The sequence below is a fragment of the Dermacentor variabilis genome, chromosome 3 (genome assembly GCF_050947875.1).
Source record: "Dermacentor variabilis isolate Ectoservices chromosome 3, ASM5094787v1, whole genome shotgun sequence".
Taxonomy (NCBI): Eukaryota; Metazoa; Arthropoda; class Arachnida; order Ixodida; family Ixodidae; genus Dermacentor; species Dermacentor variabilis.
Genome location: NC_134570.1, coordinates 97,882,507 through 97,902,631, shown reverse-complemented (window position 1 = coordinate 97,902,631; position 20,125 = coordinate 97,882,507). Strand labels below are relative to the sequence as shown.

Below are 20,125 nucleotides of genomic sequence, written 5' to 3'. Positions count from 1 at the left end.
TGTAACGCACTCCCCTAGACAGTTAATAGGAGCGCTCGTGCCACTGCTGGCGCATTCGGCTTCGTCTTCTTCCACATCGCTTCTTCCTCATCGCTGCCACATCGATGCCGCTAATCATGCCGAGAAAAAGGGACCTATACGATGCCGTGTAACGCACTCCCCTAGACAGTTAATAGGAGCGTTCGTGCCACTGCTGGCGCATTCGGCTTCGTCTTCTTCCACATCGCTTCTTCCTCATCGCTGCCACATCGATGCCACTTATCATACCGAAAAAGGCATAGTTAAATAATATAGAGGTAATTAGGACACTCGAAAACACGACCTTTGGTAGAAGTCGAAGTTGATTACAGCACAATAATTAATATATTTAATTAAGCCACCTGAACTCACGACCTTTTGTGAGAGTAGTACCTACGACCTTTAGTGTTAATTAAGGTGAGGTTGATTAAGGTACAGCTAATTAATATAGAGTTGATTAGGGCACTCGAACCCGCGACCTTTGGTGTTAATTAAGGCGATGTTGATTAAGGTAGAGCTAAATAATATAGAGGTAGTTAGAGCACTCGAAGCCGCGACCTTTGGTGGGAGTCGAACCTACGACCTTTGGTGTTTATTTGGGCGCATTTGATTAAGGCACAGTTAAATAATATAGTCGTAATTATAAGGTACTTGAACACACTACCCTTGGTGTTAATTAGGGCGAAGTTCATTAAAGTACAGTTAATTAATATAGAGTTAATAGGCACTCGAACTCACGACCTTTGGTGGGAGAAAACAAGTAATAATAAGTAACAATGCATTCGAATGAGAATGTCAAGTAATTTAATGGATGTCTCTTGAGCGAGCAGGCTTTTGCCTTCACCCTCTTTGGTATATGCTAAAGGAACTGTCATGTTTTTTTCTTTCCCATGACGATTTGCTGCTGATGCCAGTACACGTCTTCTTCATCATCATCATCATCATCAGCGTGGTTACGCCCACTGCAGGGCAAAGGCCTCTCCCATACTTCTCCAACTACCCCGGTCGTGTACTAATTGTGGCCATGTTGCCCCTGCAAACTTCTTAATGTCATACGCCCACCTCACTTTCTGCCGCCCTCTGGTACGCTTTCTTTGCCTTGGAATCCATTCCGTAACTCTTAATGACCATCGGTTATATTCCCTCCTCATTACGTGTCCTGCCCATGCCCATTTCTTTTTCTTGATTTCAACTAAGATATCATTAACTCGCGTTTGTTCCCTCACCCAATCTGCTCTTTTCTTATCCCTTAACTTTACACCTATCGTTCTCTTTCCATAGCTCGTTGCATCGTCCTCAATTTAAGTAGAACTCTATTCGAAAGCCTCCAGGTTTCTGCCCAGTACGTGAGTACTGGTAAGACACAGCTGTTATAAACTTTTCTCTTGAGGGATAATGGCAACCTGATGTTCACGATCTGAGAATGCCTTCCAAATGCACCCCAGCCCATTCTTATTCTTCTGATTATTTCACTCTCATGGTCCGGATCCGCCGTCACGACCTGTCCTAAGTAGATGTATTCCCTTACCACTTCCAGTGCCTCATTACCTATCGTAAACTGCTGTTCTCTTCCGAGACTGTTAAAGATTACTTTAGTTTTCTGCAGGTTAATTTTAGACCCACCCTTCGGCTTTGCCTTTCCAGGTCAGTGAGCATGCATTGCAGTTGGTCCCCTGAGTTACTAAGCAAGGCAATATCATCAGCGAATCGCAAGTTACTAAGGTATTCTCCATTAACTCTTATCCCCAATTGTTCCCAATCCAGGTCTCTGAATACCTCCTGTAAACACGCTGTGAATAGCATTGGAGAGATCGTATCTCCCTGCCTGACACCTTTCTTTATTGGGAATTTGTTGCTTTCTTTATGGAGGATTACGGTGGCTGTGGAGCCGCTATAGATATATTTCAGTATTTTTACATACGGCTCATCTACACCCTGATTCCGCAATGCCTCCATGACTGCTGAGGTTTCGACTGAATCAAATGCTTTCTTCTAATCAATGAAAGCTATATATAAAGGTTGGTTATATTCCGCACATTTTTCTGTCACCTGATTGATAGTGTGAATATGGTTTATTGTTGAGTATAACCTTTACGGAATCCTGCCTGGTCATTTGGTTGACGGAAGTCTAAGGTATTCCTGATTCTATTTGCAATTACCTTAGTAAATACTTTGTAGGCAACGGACAGTAAGCTGATCGGTCTATAATTTTTCAAGTCTTTGGCGTCCCCTTTCTCATGGACTAGAATTATGTTAGCGTTTTTCCAAGATTCCGGTACGCTCGAAGTCATGAGGCATTGCGTATGCAGGGTGGCCAGTTTCTCTAGAACAATCTGCCCACCATCCTTCAACAAATCTGCTGTTTCCTGATCCTCCCCAGCTGCCTTCCCCCTTTGTATAGCTCCCAAGGCTTTCTTTACTTCTTCCGGCGTTACCTGTGGGATTTCGAATTCCTCTAGGCTACTCTCTCTTCCGTTACCGTCGTGGGTACCACTGGTTGTATAAATCTCTATAGAACTCCTCAGCCACTTGAACTATCTCATCCATATTAGTAATGATATTGCCGGCTTTGTCTCTTAACGCATGCATCTGATTCTTGCCAATTCCTAGTTTCTTCTTCACTGCTTTTAGGCTTCCTCCGTTCCTGAGAGCATGTTCAATTCTATCCATATTATACTTCCTTATGTCAGCTGTCTTACGCTTGTTGATTAACTTCGAAAGTTCTGCAAGTTCTATTCTAGCTGTAGGGTTAGAGGCTTTCATACATTGGCGTTTCTTGATCAGATCTTGCGTCTCCTGCGATAGCTTACTGGTGTCCTGCCTAATGGAGTTACCACCGACTTCTATTGCACACTCCTTAATGATGCCCACAAGATTGTCGTTCATTGCTTCAACACTAAGGTCGTCTTCCTGAGCTAAAGCCGAATACCTGTTCTGTAGCTTGATCTGGAATTCCTCTATTTTCCCCCTTACCGCTAACTTATTCATCGGCTTCTTATGTGCCAGTTTCTTCCGTTCCCTCCTCAGGTCTAGGCTAATTCGAGTTCTTACCATCCTATGGTCACTGCATCGCACCTTGCTGAGCACATCCACATCTTGTGTGTTGCCAGGGTTAGCGCAGAGTATAAAGTCTATTTAATTTTTAGTCTCGCCATTCGTACTCCTCCACGTCCACTTTCGGCTATCCCGCTTGCGAAAGAAGGTATTCATTATCCGCATATTATTCTGTTCCGTCTTCACTGTACACGTCTTCACTTATCGACAAGTCGGCTTAGTATCGCGTAAGAAAAATTCGAGTTTAGTGGGTTTCGTAATGCCTTTAACAACAACGTGAGGCGAAAAGGCAACGTTAAACACGACGAATCTTTAGGGCGCTTTTCGACGCTTTTCACCGGTGCCCCCCTCCCCCCATATGGGTCCGCATTCCAAAACTTCTCCCACGTAAGAGCGTTGCTTCATTGGCTGTCGTTCGGGCGCCCGCTGCTCTCGCTAGCGATCGTCGTGATAACGGGACGATTGTCACAGCAATATTCAACCGCGGACAGCACTTGCTTACGCAAGAGTACTTCCACAAGTAAGCGCCCTGAGTGGAGAAGGAGGGAAAAGAAAGCAAGAGACAAGGTGGCTAGCCATTGTAAATACCTGCTGCCTACCGTATGCAGGGAAAAAGCGTAAAGGGAATGAAAGGTGCTACGAGGAAAGAATAAATACAAACGATAAGAAAAAAAAGCTCTGCATACAAAGACGTCCGCGTGTCCTCAAGTAATGGAGCAGCGCGCTGAATGGCTTCGGTGTTGAACCCGGCTTGAAACAGTGTCCGAGCATTTTCTCCTCCGCTAAATGGAGTCAAAGTGCCCTGGGCAGGGTGCTGATATCGCTTAATGGAGTGACTGATGGGGCCAGTTGGTGATTCATAATAAACGAACAATCCCAAAGCCAGAAGAGGACGTCAACTCAACGGTGGCGAGCGCTGTCTTCAATCGTTTTCGCCCGGTTTACGTCCTTGTCGGCTCTTCGTGCTGGGCTGCTATGCAGGGAAGGCCTCAGTTTGGCAAAGTTCGTGACACTCGTGAGCTCTGGTGACGCTCTCAGGTGAATGAGCTAATGGTATGAAGAAATGAAATGGAAGCCTCGGCACGCCTGCAGTTTCGTTGGCTCATCTAGATTCACTCTAGGGTTATCACCACTCGGGCGTTACCTCGTGGGGGACCGTAAAAAGAGGAGCCACGTGGTCAAACGGTCGGTCCCTTCTTTCATTCCTTTTTCGTTCGACCCACTGCATTACCTGTGCAGGTATGTTATAGAAAGAAAGCTTTCTTGGGTATTTTTATCACACACTTTATGGCAGTTTGGAACACATTTCCAAATGCGCATGATGCACACTGAATGGATTTTAAAGTGATTTGCAATTTTCGTCAGGTTTGCGTTGTACTTCGAGGGAACGGTGGATAGACAAGTAATGTTCGAAACAAGTCCGTGACTCACCCCAGAAAGGCGTGGCAAGCGGTTTGCGCAGAGTATGTATACATAGCGGGACGGGACAGTCATGGTATCGCAGCAATGCGATATTGCGCTGATAACAATAAGCGGTGGTGGCGAGCAACATTGCCATGCCTTCCGTGTTTGAAACGTGGAAGCGGCTTGCGCAGGGTGCGCCAGTGTTGCCGTACGTGGCGTTATCTCGACATTTTGTTGTCTGCTGCTTTCAACCTGTCCGGCGCTATCTTTGTTCACTCAGTACCGTCGAGCAAACTTAGGCGAACGATAAACTCGAGTGCTCTTCATGGCAACCCTGCTCACTTATTGAGACACTGAATGCACGAAGCTTTCCCACCATCCGTTTTTACAGCGAAGCTTTCTATGGCTAGGATCTGGAGAAAAAAAAATGGGCCCGAGATGTCGACAAAAACAAATCATCGTATTGGCCGATCGTGGCGACAGTGAAGAAAAGGTCCACGTTCAATGGCACATACCCCAGCGGCTCGGGGACCTGTAACGCGCCCTTGAACTGCCCTTGTCCCACGCGGGACCCAAAGACGTCGCAGGTACAAGTGTAAGAACAGACATTTTCGAAAAAAAAAATGCTTTGTACAACTTTTTCAAAAAGGACTGTTATAAAATTCTCGGCGCCAACCGCGCGAACGCGCTACTGCCACTGCTTGCGCGTTCGTCGTCATCATCTTCTTCCGCAGCTGGCTCCGTCGTGCAAAAAGCTATCATCATCAGCAATGGTTCGAGCGTCGTCATCTTCCACAGCTGGCTTCGTTGCCGCTCATCATTCTAGCGTAGAATTTCACTTCTACCGTCGTAACGGGGAGGCCGCGTTTACGGCGGCGTGAGCCATTGCTTACGGAGGTATGAGCCGTTTATTGTCTTGCGTGACGGACACATTTAATAAAAGAGGCGTTGCGCGAATGCATGTGCGTGCCTACATCGCCACGATGACCACAGACTATGGACAATATGTTCGTACCTTCGTTGAGTATTCTGGGTCACCTATGTGTCGTGCGCCAAACAGCTTCGCTGGTCATCCTGCAATGACAGAATTTTTCTTTCTTTCGTTTTTTTTTCTTTTATTCTTTAGCGCGATAGCGTTAAGGGTCCCGGGTCGCAGAAGATCTAGCGTCGGTGCAGGCGCCGATGTTGGTTTGATGATCATCATCCCGAACCACGCATCCCGGTCCACTCAGGCCCTCCGCGTGGCGCAGATGCGTTACTGAACTAACTGACTTTCTCAAAGTAAAATGCGTCAGAAAATTGGCAAAGTACGACTTACACACAACCTACGGACATGATAGCCTCGGTTTGTAATTTCAATATATGAGAAAAAAATAATTATGTTTCGTATAAACTGACACATAAAACCCTTTTCCAGCAGCCGTTTGAGGTCTGTCTTAAGAGCGCCGCGCCCCGCTCGGTTCCTTGCATGACCATCTGGATGGCGTTGCAATAGCGTTACAAGGGGGAAAAAAAGAACAAGAAAGCTCGCTTTCGCGCATAGCGTTCGCCGCCAGCTTTCCAAGAAAACATTGCGGTTACATATGCTGCAGTTGCCGGGAACAAGTATTCAGGGATCTTTGAATGCTTTGAAGGCGGAGCTTAAGCGTCCGCCATTTTTTTTTCTGTTTTTCTCTTTTTCTGGATGGTCACCTTCGCTGATAGAATGTATGCTATGATAATTGGCCGGCACCTCTTATTACGAACTGCTTTGCTTCTTTGCTTACCTTTGCGTCCCCTCTGCTCGCACCACTAAATGCACGCTCAATGCGGCCTGATCAAGCCCTTGCAGCTTCTGCAATTATCGGTCAATCAGTTTCAATCATGGCATACTCTATTTTCGATCTTTTTTTCAGCCGATCCGTCCGTGAACGCGCTCTAGGCTGATATAATAGCAGGATGGCTTTCTCTTGGTTCTATTCCTTTCTTACGCAATCCACCGCCCAATTACCAATCCTGGTGACAACGTAGACGGAGCGATGCTTGGACCCCTGTCATAGAGCGAAAATGAAAAATATTGAAATAAAAGCATTTAATGATCTCGGCTCTCCTCTTCGCTCAAATGTAAATTATATAAAAGATAAATTCGTCAGCATATAGCTCTCGCTCTTGTACGTAGTACTTCTTACATGAAGGAGACGATAAAATGAGTAGGATTCACACGCAGCTCACATGGTTGTCGCAGAATATTTCGAAAGACGATTTGGCAAGCCGGGTGCTTTCATCGGGCCTAAAGACTGCATGTCACTTGGAAAGAAACGGAATGTCAAAAATGCATAAAAAGTTTGACGAGTCGTTGGACCCAACAACAATGCTTTATTGAGTCGGTCTGACTTTTACATGCGCTTCGTTTCGCGTTTTTTTTTTTTTCAACAGGGTAGCAAACTATGCGACATGAACGCAATATTCAGTCGCTTAAAGGCGCAGTAGTGTTCCACAATAGGATGGCATTGCACTGCAGGCATAGGCGATGAAAAGGTCTAAACCATGTGTATAACGGCCGCTGACGAATGGGCAGGGCGACGGAAGGAGCTTCGCTCGCTTTATTTGAGGCCATGCCTTCTAGTGCGGGCGTACACCTCGCTGACTTCGCCCTACCAAAAGCACCTTGATGGACACCTCGAAAAGCAAATGTCTTCCTTCCTATAAAGCGCTCATTGTTTCTACGGAATGGGCCATTCCTGCGATGAATCCGGAACTTACACGGTCATTCATGTTTCAGATACGACCACAACCTTTTTTTTTTTTCAATCAGTTCGAGTACCGGTCTCCTGCCACATGGTCGTTGCCACAGCTGCCGCGTGATTCGCCACTTTTGGTCGTCATATTGGCGTCACTGCGGCCCTTATGCCAGAACTGGCACCAGCCTCCAAAGCATCAATACAGATTTAGCCTGTCCGTCTGGGGTGCAGCAGTTCACGGTTTACCAGAGCACCAGAGACATGGACGGCAGCACCCACCGCGTTCGTAGTGACCTCATGTGCCACTTTCTTCAACCACAAACACCGGTCCACCGTTCGAAACATTTTAAAGCTTTCTTTAGCTGATTCCCCGGGGTTTCGTGGCTGGCGGACGGAGATTTACCAAGGTAAGGGGTAACAAGAGGGATGAGGAAAGTAGAGAGAAGAGGGAAGCGAAGTTGTGGAGGAGAAGGAGGACGAGAGAAGGAAGCGCATGCGCAGGGTAGGATGAGAAAGAGTGAGAGAGGCACGTGGTTGATTGGGGCAGGTCATCGTTCTTGTGCGGTGCTATATATCGAAATGAATTGCCAGCACGCCCACATCGCAGTTTTATTGCGCATAAGAGGAGCAGAAAGGTGAAGCGGGCGAGCCCCAAGCCGCATCTTACACGCGTGAGAAACGCCGCAGGGTAACCTGAAAGCTCTATCGCTGACTTCGACAATCACCATTGATGGTTCAGAATTTTTAGTGTGTTGTGTATGTTCGTGTGAAAGAAATAAAAATAGATAAGAATGCATGATTATGGTTCCTGCCAGGTCTTTAAGCCAACAGCTGAGTGGCACATAGTCCGTCATTACAAGATTACTTTTGCACTCTCATGGCCTAGCATCACAAGATAACACCACCGGCGTTGCTGCCTACCTTTACGTCACCAGTGCTCTGGTATTCCGTATATGGTAACACGCATTTGGATAATTATCAACTGCTCTAATGACTTCATTAAACACCGTCACTGTCAAGGTCCAAGTATTGGCCGCCGTCACCCATCCGCATCCATACCTCTGATTCCACGTCATCAAGAGTGAGTAAACACATTAACAGAGATGGCTTTGCTCCTCGCTATAACGCGGCTCGGAAGAAGTACTCCTCATTACCGACAATAATCACCCTTAAAGGCAGGACGGATGCATGTCGCTTGTGATATGAGTGTGTAACATGCTCGAGACTCCGACAAAAATAGGCGCCTAGACTCTAGGTTAGTTGCGAAGAGGAATGGCGTCTACGATTTCACAGCCGTAAGCTTTGTAGTTAATAATCATAGTTCTAGCTAGGCGCTTATTGCTACGCTGAACTTTTATATCGTTGCACCTGAGTCTAGCTAGGTGAAGCTGCAGCAGTGTGGCGTCATAACCTGCGAGTTCCCGCAGTTTAAGATGTCTGACGAGAGACGGCATTTTCAAAACCGGTACCTGTTGGTACCTGAAAGACTGCGTTAAGAAACGATAAAAGTTAGAATAATCATGAAGTGTTCTACTATCGACGGGACCACTGAGAGAGTCTGTGCCTATATAGTAAGACTACCTAAACGCTATCGGCGACTGACGTAAGTAGATATGATCGTAATATTTGCTGGAAACAAAGCTTTACACAGGCACAGTAGCATGCCATTATTTCTTCTTGCAGTTTCGCCAACTACACAGAGAAAGAGAAAAAAATAAACAGTACCGGGCGTTATTTTGTAAACATAAGCTTGTGTTCTTTTTTTTTTTCCTTGGGGGGGGGGGGGGGGGGTCTATGCCCGCGATCAACCTCTTCCCAGCCCGCGAATTTCATCCCAGCGAAAAGTACTTTCGATGGCGATGTAGCCTGTCCAATCTCGCTGTACACTCATGACCACGCATTGTTTTGTCGGGTAATGTGTAAAGACGTTTTCAATCCCCCTTACGGAAGTCCACAGGAAGCACATGCACGGAAGAAGATTGACTTATTAATTATATATGTCTATTATAAGCACAGTGTAGGCTTAATATCGCCAAAAGGACAATTCTAAGCAAAGCCCTTTGCAGGAAGCCTGAAGACTGTTTTAATACATTTGTACGGGTTTATCGCTTGTCATTAGTTTGCAAACGCTTTTCCCGTCCTAGGTATAGTGCTGACCGAGGCGCAACAACCAAGTGAGCGAGTGAAACACTGCGACAACTGCCACAGGTGTGGCATACGCTGAATGTTCTCCAAATTTGAGTTGTGTACAATCTAAGTCAGACGCAGTCTGAGGCCTGGTGGAAAGTGGTGTCAAGGGGGCTCGATTTCAAGGAACGCGGCACTTGGTGTGGTATACATAGTCCGAGGACAGCAACATCGTCCAAGGACCTATAACACAAAACTTAACAAGATAGCCATAGCTATGCTGAACGAATGCCCAAACGAACGAGGCGAGTAAAGATGCAAACCACAGATCTCGCCACTCGCCAAGCCACCGCCGGACTTCACAGCAGACCTTCGTGGCTTGAAGTGAAACACTATAAGCGGTACTGGCGGGTGCTTGCTTCCTGCGATTCTTAGCTGCAAGAATATGCACAGACATTGACGTCCCCCCCTCCTTCCCCCTTCCCATGAGTGTACACTGTGCAGGATATTGCGCCGCATATCGACATCAGCGAACACGTCTGTGCACTCGCGTGGGATGTAACGCGAGCTGTCAGTCTATGGAGAACACATGAGCGTTTCATCGCTTCGTCTTCTTAGTAGCTCAAGAACTGAACGGTGACAGGCAGATCGAATAGAAGCAGTAATAGTGCTAACGTGCGAGATTCATCTTTGAAATTCAATTTCAGTATTACTGCTTGCTCCTTAACTATTTGCGTTAAGCACTGTTACCGCAGTGCTGGACTTAGCGGCGACTGGGTGTGGCACATAGATTACAACATATACGCTTGCAGCGACTCGTTCAGAATCTGCGTAAGTGCTATAATTTAAACCATCAAATACCGCGAAATTGTGATTTCTTACGGTGGCCGTCTACAAGCTGCTTGATCAAGTGAATTTCTAGTTGAAGCTGAACGCGTATGGCCGCATCGCACGCGTAGGCTATGGGATTCCGTACACAGCAACACTCGCTTATGGTAATATGATAGTTATTAAGAATCACCAGCTAAGATGTCAACATCACCACTTCTTTTTTCTTTCTAATTAAGCGACAGACATGCCATATCTGTCACTGCAAATGTAGTGGTTATATCAATTTTGACTAAGAAATTGTACATATTCATCTAGTGTTCCCCACAAAATTCTGACAAGAATACAAAATTCTGACAAGAATGTTGCACGTGCTTGAAATATCACTTGGCGAGCCACATCAAACCTTGCTGCAACCGCTTTGGTTGCATGGATTCGTACTTCATAGCCGTTGAACAACACACCAGTTCCAAGAGTAACGTCCCACGATATACTTTGTTATATGCTGTTGGCCCGACCATGGAGTGCTGCTCGGCAGCAGCAGTAACAACTGCAGCACCAGGATCCTCACAACAGCTGCGCCGTAATTGCCGCTAGCATATAGGCTTCTCGATGCGACGCAGCCTTGAGACCTTCCGCACAAGAGACGTATTGCAGCTCACTGACCAAGCAAAGGGATCGGCACAAGCACAGAACGCCCTGCCTATGCCCTGTCCTCTGGGCTGTGTTGCTCACGGATACGTGTTGGGTGTAACGCCGACACGAGTTACGTAATGCGGCTGCCGCCCTTCGGGAGGTCTTCTTCGGGCGGTCGGCCTTGCCGCTCGACTGGGGAGGCCTCCTTCCTCTTCTCGTCTATTATTCCCCTCACGCCTCCCCTGTGCAGTGCTCTTGAGGTGTCCTCACAGCGAGAGACAGTTACGGCGCTGCATTTGTCTCTTCCATTTTTTTCCTTTAAGAGTCACATATTACTACTACTACTATACTACCCTTCAAGAATGCACCCAACCCGTCACAAATCCCACACAAACACACGCCGCAGTTTTAAGCGCAGCCGTAGGTAGTATCGGTAAGCTACGCGCACTTTGGCACCTTAGTTCCGTCTCGAGAAGACAAATAACAACAAAAGGAGCGATATCTCCTTCCGCGCTTCCTCTTCTTTTCTTTCTTTAGCCTGAGTCATTGCTCGTGTGATTGGCACGTCGCAGATCACCATCGCACGGCCCATCACGGAGGCTGACTACCGACGCCGCAGCAGCGTGCTGAACGGCGACCAGGGCGGCTCGGCGGCGGCAACGGTGTCCGTGGACCGGCGCAGCTGCCACGAGGTGCCCGTGTCGGTGACGCAGGCCGGCTCGCGTCTGTGCTGGGAGTACGAGACCGAGGACCACGACATCGGCTTCACCGTGGTGCGCCGGCCGGACGCCCAAGCCGACGATGTGGCCGTGCTGCCCTGGCAGCGAGAGGACTCGCACCTCAAGCCGCGGGAAGGGAGCCTCCTCTGCCAAGAACCCGGAACCTGTAAGTATTGGAACCCAAACAAAAAAGCGGTTGAGAAACACTGTGAAAATGGTGAAAACTGTGAGAAACTGTGACAACTTCCAGCCTGACTCGGGAAGCTAACCTGGATACAGTGAGATCCCGTCACATTGTTAAACACGCCATCTTGTGAGACCCGATTGGCTCACAATGCTGTTACGGCTTCTGTGATTGGCTCGAAATGCTAACGCGGTGAAATTCGACATTGCCTAGGATAGCAGCCCCTGTTTGCTGTCTTTGAATAGTCACGTGAAGGCCTAAAGGTAGAAAAAATATTTGTACGCTCGGCCTTGCTGATGTATTGGCCCTCTTACAAACGTTTGCTTGATCAGATCGCTGCGGATAGGAGCAAGCATGTTTTCGAGAAACTTGACAGCGTTTTGATAAGGCTCGCAATCAGCCTTTTCGTTGATGCAAAGAGTGTTATTGCGAAGACCCTTTCCCTAGCCAAAAGCTCCTCTCACGTGGATAATGAACCCGGTAAAGGCCTCCGCGCTTGCTCGGACTGGTGGAAAGCAAACGTACGCGTTATTGAATTGGCATGGCGCACTGTCCTTTTATTTTGTGTCGTTTATCTGCACCACTCATTGTCATTTGAACTGACAGAAGTGATCGCATTGCCTCGACGCCGTGAGCGCAGAGGAATGATGTCTGTAATGTATACTTCAGTGCTACAGGTGGTCGAAATACAGGGGGTCGAAATTCTCCCAAAGCCCTCTAGAACGGCGTCCTTCATATGCCAGGATGCAGTTTGGGGATGTTGAACACCGTAATTTTTATTTCAATTTGTTTGTTTCGAAATTGCGATAACATCACATAGCCTTCTCCTCCACCAGAATGGTGGAGGACAATACTGTCATTAAACAGCTGACGCACTATGCTGACCCTTATAATGAGTCAATTTATAATGTATCATATTATTCATCTTATAATGCATATTTTTTTCCTTTGTGTGACATTCTGTGATAATATGCAATGCATTTCCATGTCATCCATATGAAAAGGAGCGGGCGGAAATATAATCTGGCGCCACTACCTCCTTATTTATTCATGTGCCTAAAAATATATAGACTGCCGCGCGTATGTAACGTCAGCGCACGCGCATTTAGAAAGAGAAAAGGCTGCTTCCGCACTTAAGGCCGATTTACTCAAGATCTCGCGCTTTGTTCCGTGACCTCCACCCTGCGTTGCCTTCGCAGATGTGCTGAAGTTCGACAACACGTTCAGCGCCTGCCGCGGCAAGAAGCTCACCTACACCGTTCGGGTGGTACCGCCTTCCATCGGCGACGACGCGGCGTGACGTCACACACCTGCTCTCCTTTCCCCGCCAATCGAGCTCCGTGGCCGCGGAGCCTGACCGTTCTCCAGGCCGAAGCCAACCGAATCCAGATGACCAAACGAGCACTTACGACCCAAACAGTCAGCTAAAGGTGGAGAAACCGCAAGCACCACGCTAATGGACCGCTCCTTATCTAGATCCTCACCCCCTGCTCCCCTTTTTTTTTTTCTTGTATTTTCTTTCTCTTCTTTTAGCAAAAATACTGAACGATTAATTTGTCGACTGTGACTGTATACCGTAGAAGAGGCGTGTGAGTATTGGAAATGACACAGAGGCCAAGAGCACAACAAAGTCTCAGCGAGAACCTGGTGTAAATTAGTGTAACTGCACGACACTTTCTTCCCGTCACCCTCAGTAAGCATTTCGGTCGGTGGTCTCGCCCGACGCTCCCTTTGGAACTCCAGTGGAAACGAACCATAAGCACGGTCACCCCTTCGTTGCTTTGGTATGGTCACCCTATATGCGAGGTCACTTCATTGAACTGATCTTGCTATTCGCGTGTCATGTCTCCCTGAGGATAGTTCCAGATACCGGGTAGAAATAGCAGTGACTACTTTGCTGAATCCCGCGGCGTCGATGACAAGACCACAGGTCTCATATAAAGTCGAAGCATGGGCGTAGTATGTTGCTAGCCGCTCTCGATGAACGTTATTCCAGGACCGAGTAAACTGGTGGTGGGTGCCGCCATCATATCTTTTTGAAATGTGGATTGCGTAAGCATGGCATGAGCGCTACCTTTCGTAGGAGTAGGTAATCACGCCGTTGAATAGTACCTTTGTCCATGCTTTAAGGCTCTAACCTTTAGTGGGAACATGGCACGGACGGTTCTGGCACAATGTCATCTTGCAACTCGACTGCATTAGCACACTTCAATTGCGCGTTGCGGCGCGGTCACTGGGACACGGTACACTACAAGTATTTGCTTGTCTGAGAGCTCAGGCGTTTCAGCTCACCCACGTTCCAATATTTTTGCTACTCGTTGTATAAAGTGTCGATTGTTGTATTTGCTGTTATTTACTTGTTTCTTTACTATCCTGCCTAGGCAGGGCGCAAATAAAACACCGCTTTGTTTGTTTCCCATTGAGCCGCATGCATGCCTTTGTTGAAGCGGGAACAGGCCACATAAAACCCCACCTGGGACGCACGGATGCCCGCGGATGCACGTTGTCATTGCAGGTTCCAGCGTGCTTCAAGTTTTTTCTACTGCTCAACAATTTACCTCGCTTCCTATAAAAATAAGAAAAAAAAATTGGCTGTGGCTTAGCTAAGGTTAAGCCCAGGATGCGAAGCATACTAGCCTTTATTTTAGTTGTTGAACCACTGTTTAGCCTGGTGAACTGCTGTTGCTTGGCTATATTTGGTTCGGCTAGACGAAGAAACAACTCATGCGTTACTCTGCTTCGCCTTCAACAGTGGAACGCGACAGCGTTCCCGTCGACCCGCCAAGGGGTGTAAGACAATGGGCTACGGCGCAGCGACTACGCGCCCCGCATTGGACGCGGTGAGCGTCGAGAAACGCAGCGTTCGGCGCGGCAACGAAATGTGCGCCTGAGCAAGCGACGCACGCCTGAGCCTTAGAAACAGCTCGTTTCTAAGACAACACCGCATTCACTAGAGGCGCTTTTGTACCGCTTTGAAGCATCGTACTCGTGGCTCAGTGGTAGCGTCTCCGTCTCACACTCCGGAGTCCCTGGTTCGATTCCCACCCAGCCCATCTTGGAAGAGTTGAGCCAAAGCCACCTAGAAACAAGCGCAGCTGCTTATATACCGCCGCGACGCCGCGAGCGACGGCGCGAGTTGGAGCCCCGTTTCTCCTCTGTCGTGACGTCACGGTGTCACGTGGTCAGCCTTGAAGGCGACACCGCCGCGCCTGAGGAGCTGGGTTGAGCCCTAGTAATATGCTTCGCATAAAAAATCGCATACCACATATTCTTCATATATCATGCGATTATATTAGATAACATACAACCGCATCAAGTTACACGAATCAAACAATGCTGTTTCATATGGGGACTCCGGGCAACACTGGAATTCTATACTGGTTCACGAATAAACCCGACGTCACGTATTTAGGGGCCATAGACAAGAAGTCCGATAATACGTTCACGTTGGTAAGGCATAATCGTCTCTGTTATTCTACCTTGAACATTCTCCTGACACCAAAGCAACAACGGCCTCTTTCTGTTTGTATTGATTTCAGTGCCCCACTTCCCTTTTTTTGCCTCACAAGAACACGTGTTCTTCATAACAAGCCTCATCATGCTTGGTGTTGCCCTTCCCTTTATACGTGACTGTGAGCTTGAGAGAGCGCATTGATTCACTTCGGTTGCAAACACATACACATAAAAAGAATTAGTTTAAGGTATCAGCTGATCACTTCGCTGAGAACAAATGCTCAATAGGTACCTGACGCACTGAAGCTGCTTTTAAGATCGAAAGCTTCCTTCTAAACATTCTACCTGACGGTTGCTAATAGATCCATGTACAGGTGAGGTGTCATATCGAGTTACTTCAATGCACTGCTCCCGCGTTAGTTTAAACACTGTTCGTCCTTCCGAAGACTCCCAATGATGTAAGCTGAAACAACCTGGAACAAGGAGTGTAGATCACCATTCGAATGACACGTGGACAGCCAATACTCGACAGTCGGAGATCCATTTCTTGTCTAAAAAAAATTCGGTCGACAAATACAGGCGTAACGGAGGGGTACACATGAGTTCCTTTTGTTTTTTATCTCTCTCTTGTTCCTTTGAAGTATGCTTTTTTACTAGATGAATGGCAACTGATTCGTGTAACAGGCTTAACGTCATGGAGTGAGTTTTACTTGGTCACGTTATTTACCAGTGTTCAGTGTAACGCTGCGGTTATCCGCTTGACTGATACGTTATTGGTTGACTGCCCTCGTTCAACACCGCCAGAAAATCCGCTACGGGCTATATCAATTTCCTGAACCGGAAAGAGCATTAGTCATTCCTCAATGTAAATGTATGCAGCATCAGTATTGTCTGTCGATAACTGTTGACACCGGCAATATCAATCGTCGACAGTCAGTACAGCACCGTGAGGCATAAGCGACTACCTAAGCTTAACTGTTACTGAAGTCACCCATCGTGTGGTGATATGTAGACTGTCATTCATCAACAAAAGTATCGCTGACACGCCTGCTCTTAACTATGATTTAGAAAGAACAAAATCTTTCGAGCAGATGTCACGATAAATACCGCTTCGGCATTTCGGACGATCTCGACCCAATCGCTAACGAAAGAATGGGCGATTGAGAACGTTGGGCAAGGTGCAGATTTTTGAGTAACGCTAACCCAGTGCAGAAATATGGGACGCCACGCAGAAGTCGAGACTACACCGGTCGTATTTTGCGCTTTACCCTCACGCCCCTTGGTCGAGCATTCTCGGTCAAGCATTCTCGGTCAAATAGTTCGTTTTGATGCGCAGCTTACGCGCGAGCGCTTCCTTCTTGTACGACTCTCGTTTTAGGATAACTGCACGAGGTCTCACGCGTGATGCGGCTGTTGTTCGGTTGTGGTGCATCGCGTCTTGCTGTTGCGACTGAGTTGTTGAGGGGTGTCGTAGGTTTATCTTATCGTTAACGTCATGAGGTCTCCGTTTATGCGTTTTATACCCTACCACTGGATGGTGCACCACTCTTGGAGCGCGGAAGGTCACCTGTGATAAAAGCTGCAGCTCTGTGTTTCTTTGTTTTGCCTCCCTCTTTATCGCTTCCGCATTGATGAGCAGCGAATGGACCGAAACTAAGAGAAGGACATGCATGCATCGGTCGTGCAATAGCCTAAGTTTCGGTCACCACGTAAATGCGTTCCCCGTGGATTTTGCCTCTTATTAATTGGCTTAAAAGAACGATAACCTAAAGGGCGAGATCCTTTCAGAGATCAGCAGCTCTTCGCTGCCCTTTGCACATTGTAAGCTTCCAAGCGTTTGTACAATAAAACACGGGTCATGTTAAATGTCGGCCGTGTCGTTTGGTTATTTCCATGCCTCTAGACGCTCCTGTTTGTGTGATTGCTGTAAAAATTGTATTTCTCACCTAACACCTGGAGCAGCATGCCAATCTGCTAGCCAAAAAAACTAATTTCGGCGTCTTATTAAAGTCAACATCTCTCTCTCTCTCTCTCTCTCTCTCTCTCTCTCTCTCTCTCTCTCTCTCTCTCTCTCTCTGTCTGTCTGTCTGTCTGTCTGTCTGTCTGTCTGTCTGTCTGTCTGTCTGTCTGTCTGTCTGTCTGTCTGTCTGTCTGTCTGTGCGGACGCTGTACTATCCGCACGGTGTTGGTCCCAGCACGACAGACAAGCTCGGTTCGATTCAAGCAAAACAAAACGGGACTTCGTCTGAAATTTTCGAACAGAAGTCATTACTTTTCGAGTGCAGAGAGATGTCTTCGAAGGCCGAAGTCGTCACACCATGCGGGAGTGCTCTCCGCCTGTCACATTACGAGTCGCCGCCTTCGTCCAAGGGCCTCTTGCACGTAATATTTTATCCATGCGATTGAATTTATCCGCGCACAGCATGTTGTCCAGTGACAATAGTAAGAAAATATTTCGCGATAATGTCACTCCTTTGTCAGTCAAGAACTTACATGTGCAGCAACCTACTGTCGCTTGCACGAAGTGTTTTGAAGTTTTAAAGAAAATATTAAAAGCGGTTAAATTTATCGACGATTAAAATTCTTGGAAATTGTTTTCACAAACATGGGACCGTATTCTCGGTCGCTGGTTTTCAGAGAAATTACCACCAGCATTCATTCAATAGATACGCCAATGGAGATGCTGTGTTGGACGTGACTTCAAGTGTAAGTATCCTTGAAAGTGATTGGCGAAGACCCAGTGTGTGTCATAACGGACTGAATTCGACTATATGAACCCGCCTTAACATAGAAGGCCGCGTAAAGTTACACATCTTTGCGTGTCGGAAAGAAAGTAAATGAGAAGACCGAGCGGTTCGTCGCATTCCCTACTTGCTGGATCCACCAAATATTTGCGTGGAACGCACTTCCGACATTCACAAGCTGCAGTCTTTTGTGAACCAAACTTTCACAAGAATTTCGCGACCTAAATAACTAATGCATGTAACCGTGACGTCAGCAGTTCTGGCGGAGTTGTAAACCTGCCGTTTCGGTTTCTCTCTATTGCATTAGTGTTATAGCTATAGAAAGAAATTAAGGTGTTTAGGGACTATCCCTCAATCACCACTGCTCTTGTTTAAACGCAACTAATTATGCGTAACGCATGTTACGTTCCACAATTTCCTTGTCAAAATTAGTTGCGCCCTTTTCTTTCTTTTCCTTCATCTTACTCCCCGTTATGTATGTGCTCTAAATTGTGGCCAATCGTGATATCTACCGTGTTACCGCAGTGCAGTAATTTCTAAACGACGTTGCCAGTAATTGCGAATTAAAGAATAGTTAAATCCAGTACGCATACATACCTGAAGCACGTCGTGCCCGCGCCGAGCGGGCTAGGAGGTGGCGGCGCCCTCGTCCGACGAGACGATCGCCCTGAGCGTGCGCACGAGGTCCTTGCACTTGAGGACCACTTCCTCCTGGACGAGCGTGAAGGACATGGCGATGATGGCCAGGCCGAAGACCAGGTAGAAGCAGCAGATGATGAGCTTCGCCTGCCCGCTGCCCGAGGTGGCCCCCTGCTCGAGCAGGTGGGAGCCGGGCACGATGTCGCCGAACCCGATGGTGCTCAGCGTGATGAAGCTGAAGTAGGCGCCGTCCAGGAAGCTCCACTCCTCCCACACCGAGAACAGCGTGGCACCGAAGCACACGTAGCCGCCCACCAGCAGCAGCACCAGGTACACCGGGATTCGCTCCTGCGGGAACGGCGGGAGCACGCGCGATAGCTCGAACGCCTGTACATGCTGTCCCCACGGGTGAGGCGATGCGAGCAGCAAAATACCAGAGTGTTCTTCCGGACGCCAGACTGCACGTCGGGACTGCACGCGGGATTTGATAACTGAGCGTAGATCAGGTCGAGAGCGTTCGTGTGGGCTAGCCGATACATATAGGCGTCGATGTGCGCCGGCTGCGATCAAATAGTTTGCGTTCCTGGGGCCCTATGACGTAAAACTATTCCAATATGCTTTTATTCCATTCTCCTGACGTCAAATTTGCGTAACCACCGACGCAAGCATCGGGCGGTGACATTCAGGATTGTCTGAACAGACCAATCAAACGCTCTCGTCGTTTATAGGGGGTCACTTTTGTTTGCTCTAAAGACGAATAACATTGCCTACACTGAGCGGCTTGTCTTGTCTAATTGGCTGAGAAGGAGATTCTGGATGATGGGAAGGAAAGGTTGGGGTAAAGTGCAGCGCAGTAACTGTCTCTCAGCAGAGGACACCTCAACCGCGCTGCACAGGGGGTAGGGAATGAAAGTAAGAGAAAGTGCTGACAAAAGGCGAGGAGCTCGCTCAAGTGGAGAGGGAATCGATGGGGCCGAGCCAGTGCACAGAAAATTGATAGCCGGATGAATAGAGTGGGGCCAGCGTCTGTGATTGGTGCGCAGCGTCTGTGATTAGTCCTCTTTCCCTTACTTAGCTTGCGGTGGCTGGTCGAAAATCGCGGCGTCATGCAACGGAAGGTTAAGAATACCACAAGAACAGATTCTCAACAGAAAAGAGTTGGCAGAACGAGGTCGTAAACGGGCTGAAAGTGCTCGAAAACGTCACACGGCCACGCAAAAACATTTATTGTACGCAAATAAACTCATGCTCTCTGGCAGGTGCGAGTATACCGAGTGCCTGAGCGATCAGCGGCAGCCATCTTTCATTTCTTTCGGAACGGGGCCGCCTACGGCTATTCAGAAAATTCAGTTTTGTTCAGCATATTAATGCATCTTTAACGCATACACGTCACTTTGCCGCGTGAGTTTTTGCGGTTTTGTGACCTCGCGTGTCAGGCAGGTGAAGTGGGTGCAGCCCGGAAACTCTAGGCCAATAGCCGAGGGCTAATGGGGAAAGGCGTCGAATCAGAAATAATTTTTATTTGCTCCGTCAAATCATGCATAATCAGTTTCTACACGTCATATCAGATGGGGAGCTATCGCGGTTTTCGTGACGTCG

General features: G+C 47.7%; 2 protein-coding genes across 2 annotated transcripts in view; one reads left to right on the top strand and one right to left on the bottom strand.

Annotated features, from left to right (window-relative positions):
- LOC142576085 (SEC14-like protein 2) overlaps positions 1 to 14,113 on the top strand; it is an 89,709-nt gene extending 75,596 nt beyond the window's left edge. Inside the window, exons 11-12 of the mRNA XM_075686022.1 lie at positions 11,360 to 11,672; positions 12,890 to 14,113. Of these exons, the coding sequence (XP_075542137.1) occupies positions 11,360 to 11,672; positions 12,890 to 12,990 (414 nt within the window). The 3' untranslated portion in view covers positions 12,991 to 14,113. The remainder of the gene's footprint in view (positions 1 to 11,359; positions 11,673 to 12,889) is intronic.
- Positions 11,547 to 20,125, bottom strand: part of LOC142576083 (potassium channel subfamily K member 18-like) — a 99,282-nt gene continuing 90,703 nt past the window's right edge. Inside the window, exons 4-5 of the mRNA XM_075686021.1 lie at positions 18,485 to 18,874; positions 11,547 to 11,670 (exon numbers count right to left, since the gene is read on the bottom strand). Of these exons, the coding sequence (XP_075542136.1) occupies positions 18,515 to 18,874 (360 nt within the window). The 3' untranslated portion in view covers positions 11,547 to 11,670; positions 18,485 to 18,514. The remainder of the gene's footprint in view (positions 11,671 to 18,484; positions 18,875 to 20,125) is intronic.